This window comes from Carcharodon carcharias, chromosome 10, assembly GCF_017639515.1.
Source record: "Carcharodon carcharias isolate sCarCar2 chromosome 10, sCarCar2.pri, whole genome shotgun sequence".
Taxonomy (NCBI): Eukaryota; Metazoa; Chordata; class Chondrichthyes; order Lamniformes; family Lamnidae; genus Carcharodon; species Carcharodon carcharias.
In genome coordinates this window covers 140,962,571-140,980,663 of record NC_054476.1, presented here as the reverse complement: position 1 = coordinate 140,980,663, position 18,093 = coordinate 140,962,571, and the positions used below count along the sequence as shown (strand labels likewise).

Sequence of the window (18,093 nt, the reverse complement as noted above, 5' to 3'; positions counted from 1 at the left end):
GAACTCTACAGTACAGAGGGATCTGGGTGTCCTGGTACATGAATCACAAAAATTTGTACACAGGTACAGCAAGTGATTAAGAAGGCAAATGGAATGTTGGTGTTTATTGCAATGGGAATGAAATATAAAAGTAGGGGAATGTTGCTGCAGCTGTTACAGGGCCTTAGGCGGCTTCTGGAGTAGAGTTTACAGTTTTGGTCTCCTTACTTAAGAAAGGATATAATTGCATTGTAATTAGATTACAACTGAGGTAACAGCAACAGTGCTGGTGCAATAATTATAGCGTAGGTTTACACTGGCAGCTCCATTAGAAATGTGAACACAAGAATTTGTCATGGAAAGCTGGCATAAAAGGTAACAAAAATGCAATAACAGTTTTGTAGACACAGGATTTTAAACACCTCAGATTCTAAACAAATCTCCCTTGACCAGCATATACCATATACCAAGTTGAGCTTTATTTTAATTAAAGGAACAGTCCACTCCACTTCCTGGTCCTTCCTGTTCATATCTCACTGAGGTAGTCTGGTTACTGCTAAATCTAATCCATTGCTGCATCATGGACTACATCTCCGCACTGCAACCCCCCCCCCCCCACCACCACCACCACCACCCCTCCAACCCCACCAAAAGTCCTTTATAACCTCCACCCTTCTATCTCTATAGTGTGTAACTGCAGCAACTACCTCATGCTCAGGTTAAGGAGGTGAATGGGCCAGGCAAGAACCCATTGGGAGAATCTTCGTTCTTGCTTTCGAGGGAGAATGGTGGAATACGAACATCGAGGAGACTCTGGTTGGCTCTCTCAAAGCGATAGGAACCCCTGTGGAATGCAGAGACAAAGTCAGCCTCTGGAAATGGCTCCTGCCTACTTACAGCTGGTCAGCAACAGTGAGGAGAAAGGAGATTGGCTGGGGGTAAACCAAAGGGAAGGATTTATTTTTAACTCCTTCAGGTAATATCAGATTCCTAGGCAGCCTCAGGTAATGAAAAATTCCTTCCCTCTCTAAACTAATCATCTTCCTAATAATTTATACAGCAACTTTAATGTGGTAAAACATCTCAAGGCACTTCACGGGGTCAATTATCAAACAAAATTAAAACTAACCAGAGAGAATCTAACCATTGCCCCATGATGTTCAATGGCATTACCATCACTGAATCCCCCACTGACTAGAAACTGAACAGGGCTAGCCATATAAGTACTACAGCTACAAGGGCAGGCCAGAGGCTAGGAATCTTGCGGTGAGTAACTCACCTCCTGACTCCCCAAACCCTGTCCACCATCTACAAGGCACAAGTCAGGAGTGTGATGGAATACCCCCCACTTGCCTGGATGAGTGCAGCTCCCACAACACTCAAGAAACTTGACACCATCCAGGCCAAAGCAGCCCAGTTGATTGGCACCTCAACATTCACTCCCTCCACCACCGATGCAGTGGCAGCAGTGTGTTCCATCTACAAGATACACTGCAGCAACTCACCAAGGCTCCATCGGCAGCACCTTCCAAACCTGCAACCTCTACCACCTTAGAAGGACAAGGGTAGCAGATGCTTGGGAACACCACCACCTGCAAGTTCCCCTCCAAGTCACAACCATCCTGACTTGGAAATATATCGCCGTTCCTTTACTGTCACTGGGTCAAAATCCTGAAACTCCCACCCCAACAGCACTGTACAAGCTGCAGTGGTTCAAGGGAGCAGCTCACCACCACCTTCTCAAGAGCAATTAGGGATAGACAAACATATGACATCCGCATCCCAGAATCATAAAAAAATGAACCACATATGATGATATTAGGACAGAAGACTGAAAACTTGGTCAAAGATATAGATTAAATATCTCCCGTGATTCAACTGGCTACTGTGGTGACTGAGTTCTACAGAACAAGAGGTCCCATCCCCAACCTGCGCTGATCTCAGTGAAAACTAAGCTAGGAAGGGAAAGAACTCCCCAGGCCTCCACCTACTAGCAAGGCGATGGAAGAACATTGGGTGAGGATGTGATTCCCTCTATGGTTGAATGTCTAGCCCACATGCCCTCTGGAATCACAGCCAAAGAATGGGCACTGGAGGATGGCACAGTGTGCATGGGATCACATTCACAGAGTAAAGGCTCTAGGCTGTTTCCAGGGGTAGCTGAGACCCCAAACGTGGTGCTAGGTGTGTTTCTGAAACCAGAGAGCCCCTCCCATCACTCTCACTCACAGAATTACTCTACCATCTGACTCCGTCCTGTGTTCTTAGAGAATCATGTAAATGTAAGTTTTTGTGCAATCTTTGAATCATGGAATGATACAGCACAGGGGGCTATTTGGCCTAATCATTGTTTTCCCCAGCTTTTAACATTCAGAACTTTGGTTTGAGGCAACAGTTTACAGATTGTGTTGCACTACAAGGGCTTGTGCATACACACATACACAATCTAAATCTACATTATTATAAAATGTTCTGTGTACTTTGAAAACACCGATACACGAACGCCATCATTTTCTTCAATCACACACAGCACACACACACCAACTGACACAGATATCATTTATTTTTCTTCTGAAGGTGTAGATTCTTGCTGGGCTTTGCTTAAATGAACACCTCTGCACCTGCTGTGTGTGTGACCCAGGCAGTAAACATCAGCAGAATATTCAATTGTGGGAGCATCAAACACAAGCCGTCTGTTCAGTGCTTTACAGACGCATGATCCAGAATAGTCCTGTCAACCCCTCACTGCCGCATAACCAGGAATAGTCCTGTCAATCCCTCACTGCTGCACGATCCAGAATAGTCCTGTCAATCCCTCACTGCCGCATAACCAGGAATAGTCCTGTCAATCCCCCACAGCTGCACAACAAGGGATAGTCCTGTCAACCCCTCACTGCTGCACGATCCAGAATAGTCCTGTCAACCCCTCACTGCCGCATAACCAGGAATAGTCCTGTCAATCCCTCACTGCTGCACGATCCAGAATAGTCCTGTCAACCCCTCACTGCTGCACGATCCAGAATAGTCCTGTCAATCCCTCACTGCTGCACGATCAAGCATAGTCCTGTCAACCCCTCACTGCCGCATAACCAGGAATAGAACTGTCAATCTCCCACAGCTGCACAACTAGGGATAGTCCTGTCAACCCCTCACTGTTGCTTCAGGTGTGACCGGATAACTCTAATCATTGATGGAAACTGGGACTAGCCTGGTTTGCTTTACAGTCATGTATTGTTCCTAAAGATCTAATTTTTAACAGGTTTCTTAGGTTGCTAATTTCTTAAAACTATTAGAATATGGAACTTGCTCCCAGAAGGAATGGTTGAGGTGAGTAGCATAAATGCATTTAAGTGGTAGCTAGGTAAACACTAGGGAGAAAAGAACAGAGGGATATGTTGATGGGGTGAGATGAAGTAGGGTGGGAGGAGGCTTGTGTGGAGCATAAACACCTGCATGTCCCAGTTGCATTGCACGGTATTCTCTGTAGTGGACATTTTCTGTAATTCAATATCAATCCTGAAGAGTAATCAGAGATGGGATGTACCTGGCAGACCTGACACGTGAGGGGGATGTGGAGGGATAATGCAATTTGAAGTACTCTCTTCAGTGAAACACCCTCTATTGTAGGAGGCATCAAATTCTCACTCCACACTCTGTTGAGCCAACCAGAATACAACTCCATGGAGAATGTCTCCGTTGCATAGGGCTGAGTCAGAGTGTGACCTAAAGGTTAACCTTTATATCTAGAGGTCTAGAATATAAGGGGGAGGAGCTTTGCTGCAGTTATACAAAGCCCTGGTTAGACCACATCCAGAGCACTGTGTATAATTCTGGCACTTCCCTCAGAAAGATTATACCACCTTTGGAAGGGGTGCAAGAGAGATTCACCAGAATTTTATCAGAGCGCCAAGGGTTAGGTTATATGGGTAGATTACATAAAATGTCATTGTATTCCCGGCATATAGAAGGTTAATCAGAGAGTTGATTGATATTTTTAGGGTTTTGAAAGGAATTGATAGGTGTAGACAGAGAGAAAAGCTTTCTGCTGGTGGGAAGTCCACAAGAGAACATCACCTTAAAATTAGAGCCAAGCCATTCCAGAGAGAAGTTAGGAAACACTTCTTAATGAAAGGATGGTAGAAGTTTGAAGCTCTGCCCCAAAATAAGCAGTACATAGGGCCCAGAAATAGGCCCCTCTGGCCCAACTAATCCATGCTGGTGTTTATGCTCTACTTAAACCTCCTTGCTTGTTTCCTCATCTAAATCCATCATCCTAACACACTATTCTCTTCTCCCTCATATGCTTGTCTAGCTTCCTCTTAGATGTATACTAATTGCTTCAACTGCTCTCTGTGGTAGCGAGTTCCACATTCTCAACACTCTTTGGGTAAAGAAGTTTCTTCTGAACTCCCTACTGGATTTCTTGGTGGATGCTAGCTCAATGAATAATCTTAATCAAAATAATGTTTTGTTAGTAAAGGGTAATGAGGGATATGGAATCAACAGAGATGGATGAAGTTAGGATACAGATCAGTCATGGTCTAATCAAATGGCAGAGCAGGTTCATGGGGCTGAATGGCCTACACTCCTGCTACTGTGGCAGAGTGTGACTTAAGGCTCCCTTATCTTTTTCACTCCTACCTGTAGCCTTTCCTTACTTTCCAATCCTCTCTCTGATCTTAATCCTCACCTCTGTCCACCAGCAGATTAATTCTCAGCAAGAATCACCTGAAACACATGAGCAGCTGGGAATAAATCCACAACACAGTACTGAACTGGGTAGGAGTAAGTGGCCTGAAATTGGGCTGGATGATAAAGGAAACCTAATTTGCACACTGAGGGTTAAGCGATCATGGTGGGAAGGGTGAGTACTTGACTAATATCTCATATACCTTGTACTCATTGAATCAGAAAACCTCAATTAAGAGAAGGATTAGGTCAATTCAAATAATAGATGAAGAGATAAACAAGCCTTACAGGCTGGTGCAACATGTGCTGCTGGGAAGTTCTGGTATGATAGCCAAGTGGTTATGGTACTGGGCTTGTAACCCCAAGATCAAGAGTTCAAATCTCACAATGGCAAACTATGGAACAATGTGACTTCATCTGAAACAGATGGAAACAGGTTTGTACTCGAAAGAGTATCAAGAGTTCAAAATTTAAAAGATTTAAAAGATTATCAAGAGTTCAAATCTCACAATGGCAAACTATGAAACAATGTGCTGCTGGGAAGGATATTCACTGTTAACTGAAGGCTATGTTGCAGCATCAGCTCAGGGAATGTCCTGCATTGCACGGGCAGATTTACACAGGCACTTGTCCATTGCTGCTTGCAGGTAGGTTGCCTGTGAATTGGCTACTCATGATTAAACTGTGGAAACCAGCTCCTCTGTTCTTCTTTTGGAGGGTCTGCTGTCAGCATGGGGGAGCTGGTATTAACTGTGTAAACATACATGCTTAAAGTCATGCTCTGTCATACATGACAGAGCTCAGTTTCATGATCCAATCTAAATTGCAGTCTAAAACTAGCATCAGGACTTGCAATCAAAAGACACTGGGAAGACAGGTGCTGATGCTTTTTATCTGCGTTTGGGATACAGCAAAAAGAACTTATATTTATGTAGGAACTTTAACATACTAAGTGTCATTAGGCCCAATACAATGAACCTAGCATTGTGTCACTCCAGAGATATCAATACTGTGTTGTGCCTCCATTCTGCTTTAGGGTCAGAGAACAGACAATCAGTATCCTCAAACTCAATTGAATCCTGCCCAAAAGGCAGGGCAAAAACAACAGCACAGTCTGGATATTCATATCAGGAAAGGACTGACAGGCTGGGTCTCTTTTCTCTTGGAAATAAGGAAGGCTGAGGGGTGACTTAGTAGAGGTCTTTAAAATTCTGAAACGTTTTGTTAAGAGTGGATACAGAGAGAATGTTTCCTCTTGCGGGGAAGAGCAGAACCAGAGGCTGTCATTATAAGACAGTCACCAAGAAATCCAATAGAGAATGCATTAGAAACTTCCTTACCCAAAGAGTGGTGAGAATGACGAAGTCACTACCACAGGGAGTAGTTGAAGTGAAGAGTATAGAGATGCATTTAAGGGGAGGCAAGACAAGCAAATGAATGGGAAGGGAACAGAGATACAGTGGTAATTTATTTGAGGAAAGGTAGAAAGAAGCACGAGTGGAGCATGAACTCAAGCATGGACTGGTTGGGCCAAATGGACTGTTTCTGTGCTGTATGTCCTATGCAATGTGTAACAACGTGCTGGTAGATAGCACGCAGTTTCTGACTGGCCCCCGTTTACTGAGAGAGTACATGGGACAACAAAACATCATAGCTTGATGAACCAACTCGATGCATGCATGAGGTGACCTACGGGAGGTCAAGGAACCAATGACATATCAGGGGTCAAGGTAGAGTGAATTGAACCAAGCCAGTCTATTTATTTTCAGCAGCGCTGTTAAGTGTGTAATCGTGCAAACGTTTTTTTTATATTCATTCACGGGATGTGGGCTTCACTGGCAGCATTTATTGCCCATCCCTAGTTGCCTTTGAGAAGGTGGCAGTGAGCTGCCTTCTTGAACTGCTGCAGCCCATGTGGTGTAGGTACACCCACAGTGCTGTTAAGGAAGGGAGTTCCAGGATTTTGACCCAGCGACAGTGAAGGAGCAGTGATATATTTCCAAGTCAGGATGGTGAGTGACTTGGAGGGGAACTTCCAGGTGGTGGTGTTCCCATCTATCTGCTGCCCTTGTCCTTCTAGATGGTAGTGGCCATGGGTTTGGAAGGTGCTGTCTGAGTTTCTGTTTCACCTTTAGGACTGGAGTATAGTGCAAGTCAAAAAGATTTAATTTCTAAAATGATTTTGAGGAATGCTATCATATTTTACAATGATTTCTATAATAGCATGCTCATCATTTATATCCACAGCCGAAATTAGTCTAAGAATTACGTTAAATAACAGCGAGATGGGCTGGACTAGGAAAGAGCCAACACAACGCCACTAACAGAGCCAGCACTGTGGAACCAGCCAGCAATATCAGCTGTTGAAGTGAACCCACATTCAGAAGCTTTAATCAGGAAATGAAGGAATGGCATGGTTAGCTCAAAGAATAGAATAACGGAAAGAGCCTCAACCCTTAGTTTAATCACCACATTCATTCTAGACCAGTTGGGAATTACACTGAATAAAATGTATTCTTCTGCGCTCCTACATAAACCAGTCATATTATCTCAGTAGATGGTCTTGACCATGTTTACTGATCAATGCAAATAACTGGAAGCAGCTGTAGGGAATCATTCTAGCTGATCCCACCATCAGTAACTGCCCCAGACAGTCTTCAAACACCTCCAAGCACCTTATTGAACAATTAGCACATATTCAACAGCTGTCTGACTTGCATGTTAATTTTGTAAATTGAAAGTCTGTAGGGACAATAATGCTGTTTGTATACTGGGGCTCATGTAGCTCAGTGTCTGTGCCTGTTTCAACCAACAGCAAAATTATAAACCCATGTGCTTGGCTCTATAACCCAAGTGACAGGATAAAGCAGGGAGCTTTAGTGTTATCAATAATAATAACAAAAACAAACAAGAAGCAAGCAACAACTTGCATTTGTACAGTGCCTTTACCTAGTCCCCGGGCACTTCACTGGGGCATCAATCTCATGAGGAGGTGAGGGCAGATGATCAAAAGGAGCATCTTATAGGAGGAAAGAGGGAGAGAAGAGAGAGAGAGAGGGACACAGCGAGATTTAAGGAGGGAATTCCAGAACTTAGGGCTTTGGCAGCTGAAAGCACAGCTGTCATTTGTGGAGAAATTAAAATTGGGGATGTTTAAGAGGTGAATACAGAAGCACAGATTGCATGCTTATTTTTGAGCATGGAAGTATAATGTGGGAAAATGTTATCACAATAATTTTTTTTAAAAAAGGCTAGGTGAGCTAATGAGTGTGCACAATTTGGGCAGCATGCAGGGCAGAGAGGTAAAAAAAATTACAATAGCTAGTAACATTCTTACGTATTTAATTGTAGCCAGAGTTGGCTTCTCTTCCTGCTCATGAACCATTACCTCCTGGTGTTCCCCAAAAATCTATTCTTGGCCCTCTTGGTGACATCATCCGAAGGCACAGCATTAGTTTCACACGAATACTGATGACACCCAGCTCTACCTCACACCAGCTCTCTTGCTTCCTCCACTGATGTTAAATTATCAGACTGCTTATTCAACTTCCACTACTTGTGAGCAGAAATTTCTTCCAATTAAATTTTGTGAAGACTGAAACCAATGTTTTCGATCCCCACTCCAAACTCTGCTCCCTAGCTACCGACTCATCCCTCTCTTAAACCAGTCTGTTAACATATCTGATCCCGAGAAGAGCTTATGATCACATATTCATGCTATCACTAAGACCACCTATTTCCACGTCCCTAACATCACCTGGCTTTGCCTGTCTCAGCTCATCTGCTAACGAAACCCTCATTCATGCCTTCATTATCTTTAGGCTCGACTATTTCAACGCACTCCTGGCTGGGTTACCTCTTTGACAAAGCTTTTGATCATTTGACCTCATATCTCCTTCTGCAAATGTTATCATATTATGTTTGATAACACCCCTGTGAAGCATCTTGGTACATTTCATTACGATAAAGGCAGCATAAAAATAAGTTGTTGTTGTCACAAAGGCTTTAAAGTTTCATGCCTTGGGTAGCAAAAGGGATTCACAATAAGAAAGTGCTGCAACATTAAATCAAAGCATGCTTGAAGAATTGCCTGCTCATTTATTGAAGATCTCAAGCACAATTTGAAGTAATGAATTTTAAGTTTTGCAATCATCCACTTACAAATAGCCAGAGAAACATCTTTCATAACTTCTTCTCCCTAGTGCTAAAGCTGCAGGTGTGAATTCAGTAATAGGAAGGGCCCCAATCCCCTCACTTCAGGATGGATCCTGACTATAGACATACACACATACCAGCAGGAGACCCCAGTTAGTAATCAGCAGCTGAAAAATGGCTGATTCTTTTCCTCCTTAATCCAGAGACATAAAGACCACTTTTCTCCACCCCCCCCTGGCTGACATGGACTAACTCAGCAGAGACCATGCCATTGTAATTGGGACCCTATTCTGTATGGCTAAGCCTCTCACTGCTTAATTATTGATGGTCCATCAGAGGCTACTTACACCAAGTGCAGCTTTTTAAATGTCCTTTTATGGTATATCGCTGCCAAGGCCAGTATTTGTTGCCCATCCCTAGTTTCCCCTTGAACTGAGAGGACTGTGGGCTATTTCAGAAGGCAGCTGGACATTTTCAAGCCAGATGGGTTTTTACAACAATTGACAATGTTGAGACTAGTTTTTCAATTCCAGATTATTAATTGAATTTAAATTCGACAAGTTGCCATGGTGGGATTTAAACCCTTGTCTCCAGGGCCTCTGGATTACTAGCCCAGTGACATTACCACTATGCCATTGTCTCCCCTAATTACAGTTATGCCGAAACATTCTCCTCATTTCAGGCAGTCTGTACAATGCAGCAGATACTGAGAACCGTGAAGTGATGATTCCAGAACTGATCTTTACACTATGGTTAACGGGCTACTCACCACATGTGACCACTGGGAGCCTGCAGTGAGACATGGCTGCTGTACTGAAAAGCTGGCTGCTCCTTTGATAAAACTGGCTCCTGAACAGAGAGACACAAAATATAGATTTATTTTTTAGTCAGAATATGCTGTAGCACTAAACTCCACATTGGTATCACATCAACAGGAGAAGCCAAGAGAAATCTCAGCAGCGGGCAAGGATTGGACCTCCAAACAAAGCTATCTTTTTTTCTTTATTCTTTCATGGGATGTGGGCATCGCTGGTAAGGCCATCATTTGTTGCCCATGCCTAATTCTCTTGAATTTAATGGCTCTGCCCCACCATTTCAGAGGGCCGTTAAGAGTCAACCACATTGCTGTGGATCTGGAATTACACGTAGACCAGGTAAGGATGGCAGATTTCTTTCTCTAAAGGACATTAGTGAACCAGAAGGGTTTTTACAACAATCGACAATGGCTTCAGAGATTAGGGTTTTTCAATTCCAGATTATTAACTGAATTTAAATTCCACTAGCTGGCATGGTAGGGTATGAACCCTTGTCCCCAGGGCATTAGCCTGGGTCTCTGGATTACTAGCCCAGTGACATTATCACTATGTCACCATCTACTCTAATTCCATTTCCCTGTAATCCTGGAATTACAATAATGAATACAAGAGATGTCCCTTTTCTCCATCAGCATCGTGGTGTCTGCTGCAAAGAAAGTCCAGGGTATATTGCAGCTTAAATGCTTTGATTGACTCAGCTCCATAACCCTTTGTGGTAACGTATGTCAATGGCTAATAACACAATGTATGAAAATACTTATTTTAACCTTCCTCTGAGTTTCTGGTGCTGGTGCTTAGCCTCTGCCTCCTTGTGACAGATTCACCAACTTGTGTAAATAGTTTTTCCATTTACCTTCTCAAACCATTTCCTAATTTTGAACCCCATTCGATTCCCCTCTAATCTTCTCTGCTTCTGTGAACATAATCCTCATTTTCCCTGTCTCAAGTCATAGCTTTAATCCTCTCAGCCTACCAGCATTCCAGTCAATCTTTGTTGTGCCTTCTCCACAGCACACCCTGAGTTGACACTCAAATAGACCTGTAAATTCATTATTTTAATCTCATTATTATAAGTAAATGGGTTTAGTTAACTTTAAGGTAACCCTCTTAACATTTCAGTAGCTCATAACCAGAGGATGTTGACACTTAATTATAGATATTTAGATTCACACGCTACACGCTCACTGTTTATTCAATTCTGCAGCAATACAAATATTTCAGGAGCATTACCCATTAGGTCCAGAAATACAAGCTGCCATGGTGAGGTCTGAACCTATGCCCCAGAGCATTAGCCGGGGCAGTAGTGCAGTGGTATTGTCACTGGACTGGTAATCCAGGGACCCAGGGTAATGCTCTGGGGGCCCAGGTTCCAATCCCAACACAGCAATCCCGCCACTGTTGATGATCCCTTCCATTACTTTAGTGATGATGGAGAGTAGACTGATGGGGCGATAATTGGCCAGGTTGGATTTGTCCTGCTTTTTGTGTACAGGACATACCTGGCCAATTATCCACATTGCCAGGTAGATGCCGGTGTAGTAGCTGTACCGGAACAGCTTGGCTAGGGGCACGGCCAGTTCTGGAGCACAAGTCTCCAGTATTATTGTCGGAATATTGTCAGGGCCCATAGCCTTTGCAGTATCCAGTGCCTTCAACCGTTTCTTGATATCACACAGAGTGAATCAAATTGGCTGAAGACTGGCATCTGTGATGCAGGGGACCTTTGGAGGAGTCCAAGATGGATCATCTACTAGGCACTTCTGGCTGAAGACTGTTGCGAATGCTTCAGCCTTATCTTTTGCACTGATGTGCTGGGCTCCCTCTTCATTGAGGATGGGGATATTTGTAAAGCCTCTTCCTCCAGTGATTTGTTTTATTGTCCACCACCATTCACGGCTGGATGTGGCAGGACTGCAGAGTTTAGATCTGATCCATTGGCTGTGGATCTATCTATCCGTCTATCAGTTGCTGCTTTTGTTGTTTGGCATGCAAGTAGTCCTGTGTTATAGCTTCACCAGGTTGACACCTCATTTTTAGGGATGCCTGGTGCTACTCCTGGCATGCCCTCCTGCACTCTTCATTGAACCAGGATTGATCCCCTGGCTTAGTGGTAATGGTAGAGTGGGGGATATGCTGGGCCATGAGATTACAGATTGCGGTTGAGTACAATTCTGCTGCTGCGATGGAATACTCTCTGCTTTCCTGGATAAGTGCAGCTCCAACAACATTCAAAAAGCTTGACACAATCCAGGACAAAGCAGCAAGCTTGATTAGCATCCCTTCCACATTCACTCCCTCCACCACTGACAAACAGTAGCAGCAGTGTGTATCATTTACAAGATGCACTGCAGGAACTCACCAAGGCTCCTTCGACAGCACATTCCAAACCCACGAACACTACTATCTAGAAGGACAAGGGCAGCAGATAGATGGGAACACCGCCACCTGGAAGTTCCCCTCCAAGTCACTCACCATCCTGACTTGAAATATATTGGCATTCCTTTACTTTCGCTGGGTCAAAATCCTGGCACTCCCTCCCTAACAGCACTGTGGGTGTACCTACAACACAAGGACTGCAGCGGTTCAAGGGGCAGCTCACCACCACCTTCTCAAGGGCAATCAGGGATGGGCAATAAATACTGGCCTAGCCAGCAACATCCTGTAAAAATGAATGAAAAGAACAAGAACAGGGATATAGGATCATGCAAACTGAGCCATAATTACAGGGGCAGAAAATTGCATGTGTCCACAGACAGGCCTCAGAGCAGGTACATAGTCCAGAGAATAGGGAAAGGAATGGGCTGCAGTTTTTAATATGATCCAAAGGTGCCTGTGCAAACCTGTATCCTGCTGGCTTTCTGGGTAGGAAGAATGCCTCATTTACTGTAGCACACTGCTGCTGATCATATAAACGTACAAAATAGAAGAAGTAGGCCATTCGGCCCCTTGAGTCTGCTCTGCCATTCAATACGATCATGGCTGATATGTTTGTGTTTTGAATTCCATTTCCCATCTACCTCAATAACCTTTGATTCACTTGCCTAACACAAATCAGTCTACCTTCACCTTAAAAATATTCAATTACTCCGCTTCCACTGCCTTCGAAGGCAGAGTTCCAAAGTCACACAACCCTCAGAGGAGAAATTTCTCATCTCTGTCCTAAAAGGGCGACCCCTAATTTTAAAACAGTGCCCCCTAGTTCTGGATTCACCCACAAGAGGAAACATCCTTTCCACATCCACCTTGTCAATACAGTTCAGGATCTTATATACTTCAATCAAATCACCCCTCACTCTTCTAAACTCCATGGAAACAAGCCCAGTCTGTCCGACCCTTCCTCATAAGACAGCCCACTCATTCCAGGTATCAATCTAGTAAACCTCCTTTGAACCGCCTCCAATGCATTTACATCCTTCCTTAAATAAGGAGGCTGAAACTGTACACAGTTTTCAAGATGTGGTACCACCAATGCCCTGTATAACTGAAGTATAACCTCCTTATTTATATCCTAAACCAGCATGGTAAAGAAGATGCAGACACTTCTGAAGGGTTAACAGCTGAATTAGTGTGTGGAACAAGAATGACTTCAGTGCTGGAAAACTGGATGCAAGCTTTCCACCAAGGTAAAGGCAGCCTTTCAACACCCGCTGTCCCAGAATACTAACCCTATTGCTTTGCCAGTGCAATATTTGCTCTTGTAATGAACCTAGTTAACTGGCCTCAGCCACACTTCCCAAGAGCCCTGTTTTAGCTCAATCACCCTGTTGTAGAGAACATTTTACCAATGAGGTGAGAGTGGCTGCTTTCGATATCAAGGCAGCAATTGGTCAAACATGACATCAAGGAACCTGAGCAAAACTGAAGTCCATGCGAATCAGGGTGGTGGTGGGGGGCTCTCCACTGGTTAGTCATACCTAGCACAAGGGAAGATAATTTTGGTTGTTTGGAAGCCAATCTCCAAAGTCCCAGGACATCCCTGCAGGAGTTTCTCAGGGTAGTGTCCTAGTCCCAACCATCTTCAGCTGCTTCATCAGTAACCTTCCCTCCATCATAAAGTCAGGAATGGGAATGTTCAGCACCATCTGCGACTCTTCAGATACTGAAGCAGCCCACGTTAATGTGCAGCATTTAGGATTGGAACACTTGCGCCACACCAGCATCAAGCAATGACTATGTCCAACAAGAGAAACCATCACTCCTCAACAGTCAATGGCACTACCATCACTGAATCCCTGACTATAAACATTCTGCGGGTTACCATTGACTAGTAACTGAACTGGATCAGCTGCATAACCACTGTGCCAACGAGAGCAGGTCAGACACTGGGAATTCTGCACTGAGTAACTCACCTCCTGACTCCCCAAAGACTGTCCACCATTTACAAGGATAGATCAGAATGTGATGGAATACTCTCCATTTGTCTGGATGACTGACTTTCCAACAACGATAAATAAGTTCAATACCATCCAAGACAAAGCACCCCGCTTGACAGGCACCCATCCACCAACTTAAACATTCACTCTCTCTATCACCGACGCACAGTAGCAGCAGTGTGTGCCATCTACAAAACGCACTGCAGCAAATCAAGGCTTTAAAAGCACCTTCCAAATCCGTGACCTCTACCGCCTAGAAGGACAAGGGAAGCAGATGCATGGGAACTTTATCACCTGCAAGTTCCCCTCCAAGCCACAAAACATCCTGACTTGGGACTGTAATTACTATTCCTTCACTGTCACTGGGTCAAAACCCTGGAAACCCCTCTTCCCTAAAAGCACTGTAGTATATCTAAACCACATGGACTGCAGAGATTTAGAGTGGTTCGCTATCATCTTCTCAAGGGCAATTAGGGATGGACAACAAATGCTGGCCTTGCCAGTGATGCTCACATCCCAAGGACAAATTTTAATAATTCCCAACATCTAATCTAAACTGACCCTTCACATCCTGATCCTGTCCTTTTCCATCCTCGTATCTCAGACTCCCTTGTTATGTATTTTGTAAATACTTGCATTAAGTTCCTTGAAAAAACATGCTTAGTTTTCAATGGAAATCCACTAATAAATTTTGGTAAGCAACACCTCCACAGTATGAGACACTGAGGCAAGTGTTAAATAAAGTTATTCACCTCAGCCACTCCTGGTAGCGAGTTCCACATTCTCACCATATGGACCCTAGTTTTGCAGTTCCCACAAGTAGAAACATCCCTACATCTACCCTATGAAACCCCTTCACAGCATTAAAGAACTCTAACAGGTCTCTCCTCAGTCTTCTCTTTCTAAAAGTATTTAGAAGTTTCTAAATAGCTGTCCCAATAAACTGAGCAAGAGCAGAAAAATACATTGCTACTTGCGATGTGTATTTGATAAGGAGGAAAGAGGGTTGACAGAAACTGCAGCTGGTTAAAGGAGCACGTGTGGTGCCTGTAGCTGTCTGACTGCTGATTGCATAGCTGTGCATATTGAGCACAATGCCACAGGGTTGGAGGTGGCTGCGCACCCATTGTCCAGCGACAGCTTCTGTAAGTTTTGCCCATTAACATTTTAATCCACTTTTCTGCTGACTCAAACTTTCATGCCGCTCATTTACATTCTCACTGTTTGCAACAACAGGAGGTTAAATGCACAGCAGGATGGTTTGTTGTTCAGCGCCCGATTCCTCACATTTACCTGTAAGGTACATTTAGATCAAAGTCCAGGGTTAGTTCATAGGAATCACATCAAGCCATTGTCCAAGCTTCCGGTGCATTCCTGTACTTAATACTTCTAAATATTACAAACCTGGAGCTCTGGTTGTGCTCCATTCTGTACAGGACTCAGAGGTGGCCACCTATAATTATAAAAGTGTGGTGGGAATACAGCATAAACATTAATCAGCGTTGCACTGGTACTTACTCTGCCCACAACTCCTCTCCCTCGCACTGTCTCCAATGTTCCGGACAGACTAAAGATCCTCCAGTGCCTTTCCCGAAGCTGAACAACTTCTGTCCCAAGGTTCTCCAATCGAATACAGTACCTCCACTGAGACAGACAATAAGACAGGCCACAGTCAGGCTCTCAGACTGAATCATTGAGTCAGAGCAGGGAGATTATGTTGAATTTATGTAGGACACTCGTTAAGACCTCAGCTGGAGTATTGTGTACAATTCTGGGCGCCACATTATAGGAAGGATGTGAACACATTGGAGAGAGCACAAAAGGGGTTTACAAGAATAGTTCCAGGAATGAGAAACTTCAGTTATGAAGAGAGATTGGAGAGGCTGGGTCTGTTCTCCTTGGAGAGAAGGTGGCTAAGGGGAGATTTGATAAACATGTTCAAAATCATGAGGGGGCTAGACAGAATGGATAGGGGAAAACTGTTCCTGCTCGTAAAAGGATCAAGAATGAGAGGGAACAGATTTAAAATGATTTGCAAAAGCAGCAAATAAATACCCTAAGGCATGCACTTGCTTCTCTGACCTGTATTAAATTCTTTTTACTATATTTACACTGAATATTTTGCCTTTTAATCTATTTCTTCACAATTATAACAGTGTTCAATAAATTTCCAAAATAAATCTTATTGTCAAACTGATTGACTACTTGAGGAATGCAGCACTTTGACTTCAAGGGTGATAACAGTTAACCACCACTCTTGGTTACCAAATTTGCCAACATTGCCAAATTTTTTACAAATGGTTCGGGTCTGGAATGCACTGCCTGGAAGTGTGGTGGAGGCAGGTTCAATTGAGGCACTCAAGAAGGCATTAGATGATTATTTGAATAGAAACAATGTGCAGGTTTGCTGGGTAAAGGCAGGGCAATGGCACTAGGTCATAATACTCATTTGGAGAACCGGTGCATGCATGATGGGCCGAATGGCCCCCTTCTGTGCCACTAAAATTCTGTGACCCATTTACAAGAAGGGAATGTGCCTTAGTGTGACTACCTGTACAAGCTGCTCTTATATTTCTGGAAATACATGTTATACCATTAGGTTACTGCATGCGAAAAGCAGCCAGAGTTTGACCTAGGGTTGGAGTACATTGGAACATAGATACATGGGACTTAGAGCTGGAGTAGGTCATTCTGCCCTTCAAGCCTGCTCTGCTATCCAATAAGATCATGGCTGATCCGATTGTGGTCTTAACTCCACTTTCCAGTCTGCACCAGCAACCCCCCCCACCTCCCCCCAATACCCCTAGACTCCCTTGTCCATCAAAAATCTAACACACACAGCCTTGAATAAACTCAGTGACCCAGCCTCCACTGCTCTCTGGGGAAGAGTATTCCACAGACTACTAACCCTCAAAAAAAATTCTCATCTCCATCATAAAAGGGAGACCTCTTATTCTTAAGCTATGTCCCCTGGGTTCCAGTCTCCCCAACAAGAGGAAACATCCTCCCGCTATCCACCCTATTAAATCCCCTCAAGCTCTTATCTATTTCAATAAGATCACCTCTCATTCTACTAAACTCCATCGTAAACACCCAACATGTCCAACATTTCTTCATAAGATAATCTTTCTTCATTCTTCATATGTAGTGAGATTTCAGACTTAAGAAATAGAGCAGTATTTTCTACTTTTGTCATTGTTATCACAGGGGGAAGAGTATAGAAAGACTACTTAGTTAAATTTTCAATGCTCTGCTCCAAAAATGCAAATTAACCCAATTCCATTCAGGAGCCCTGAATGCACTCTCTGGAATCATTTTTCCTCACCTATTAGCCATTACTGCAGCCTCTTGAGGAAAAATTAGGTGTAGTCTCATATTGCACCTCCTCCCCTCTCCCAGTAGCTCCTCTTCCAGCCCACCCCCGCCAACAAATTCTAGTCCCCCGCAAACTCTACCCCTCCCCACTCCCAGAAACCAAACTCCTCCTTGTGAACGTAACCTTTGCCCTACCTAGCAACCACCAAGTTGGGGGGAAAAAACTGAGAAAAGCCCATGTGCTTGTATGCAACATCATCCCTACAGTGTAATGGCTTCAATCCCCAGTTTAGTTTAGCAGTAATATGTAGTAAAATATTCAATGAGCATTAACTACATGAATCATGATAAAGAGTGAGCAGTACTTACCCAGTACACATGGGAATTCTGTGCTTCCTGTAATTTAATTGGATATTGTAAGAATTTGAGTGAACAATCTTTGAAAACAGTTTACAATAATTACATAGGAGTCTCAGTTCCACAGCAGCAATGCTACAAACTGCATCTTCTTTGCACTCAAACATTCACATGCACAAACCCAATTACTGAGGTGGTAAAATTCCTTTACAAAGTTATTTATGAAGCAGTGAAAGTATCCAAAGGATAAACAAACAGCCACTAGACATTCCTGCCTCAGGGGACAGGCAGCTTTTTACACGTGCAATGGCACTCAACCCTTCCCTCTCCATTACCTGCCTCAACCCCACAACTATCTCCATCCTGTCACACTGTTTGCCAAACATCAGTAACTTTAACAGAGCAAACAG

The 18,093-nt window shown here is 43.7% G+C and overlaps 1 protein-coding gene across 4 annotated transcripts in view; it reads right to left on the bottom strand.

Annotated features, from left to right (window-relative positions):
* Positions 1-18,093, bottom strand: part of poldip2 (polymerase (DNA-directed), delta interacting protein 2) — a 52,163-nt gene that overhangs the window by 15,827 nt on the left and 18,243 nt on the right. For 2 of the 4 annotated variants that reach the window (XM_041197098.1, XM_041197097.1), the window contains exons 8-11: positions 17,696-17,722; positions 15,530-15,655; positions 9,593-9,672; positions 687-823 (exon numbers count right to left, since the gene is read on the bottom strand). In XM_041197098.1, coding sequence (XP_041053032.1) covers positions 694-823; positions 9,593-9,672; positions 15,530-15,655; positions 17,696-17,722 — 363 coding nt within the window. In that variant the 3' untranslated portion in view covers positions 687-693. The remainder of the gene's footprint in view (positions 1-686; positions 824-9,592; positions 9,673-15,529; positions 15,656-17,695; positions 17,723-18,093) is intronic. The other 2 variants (XM_041197099.1, XM_041197100.1) reach the window with 1 other exon arrangement.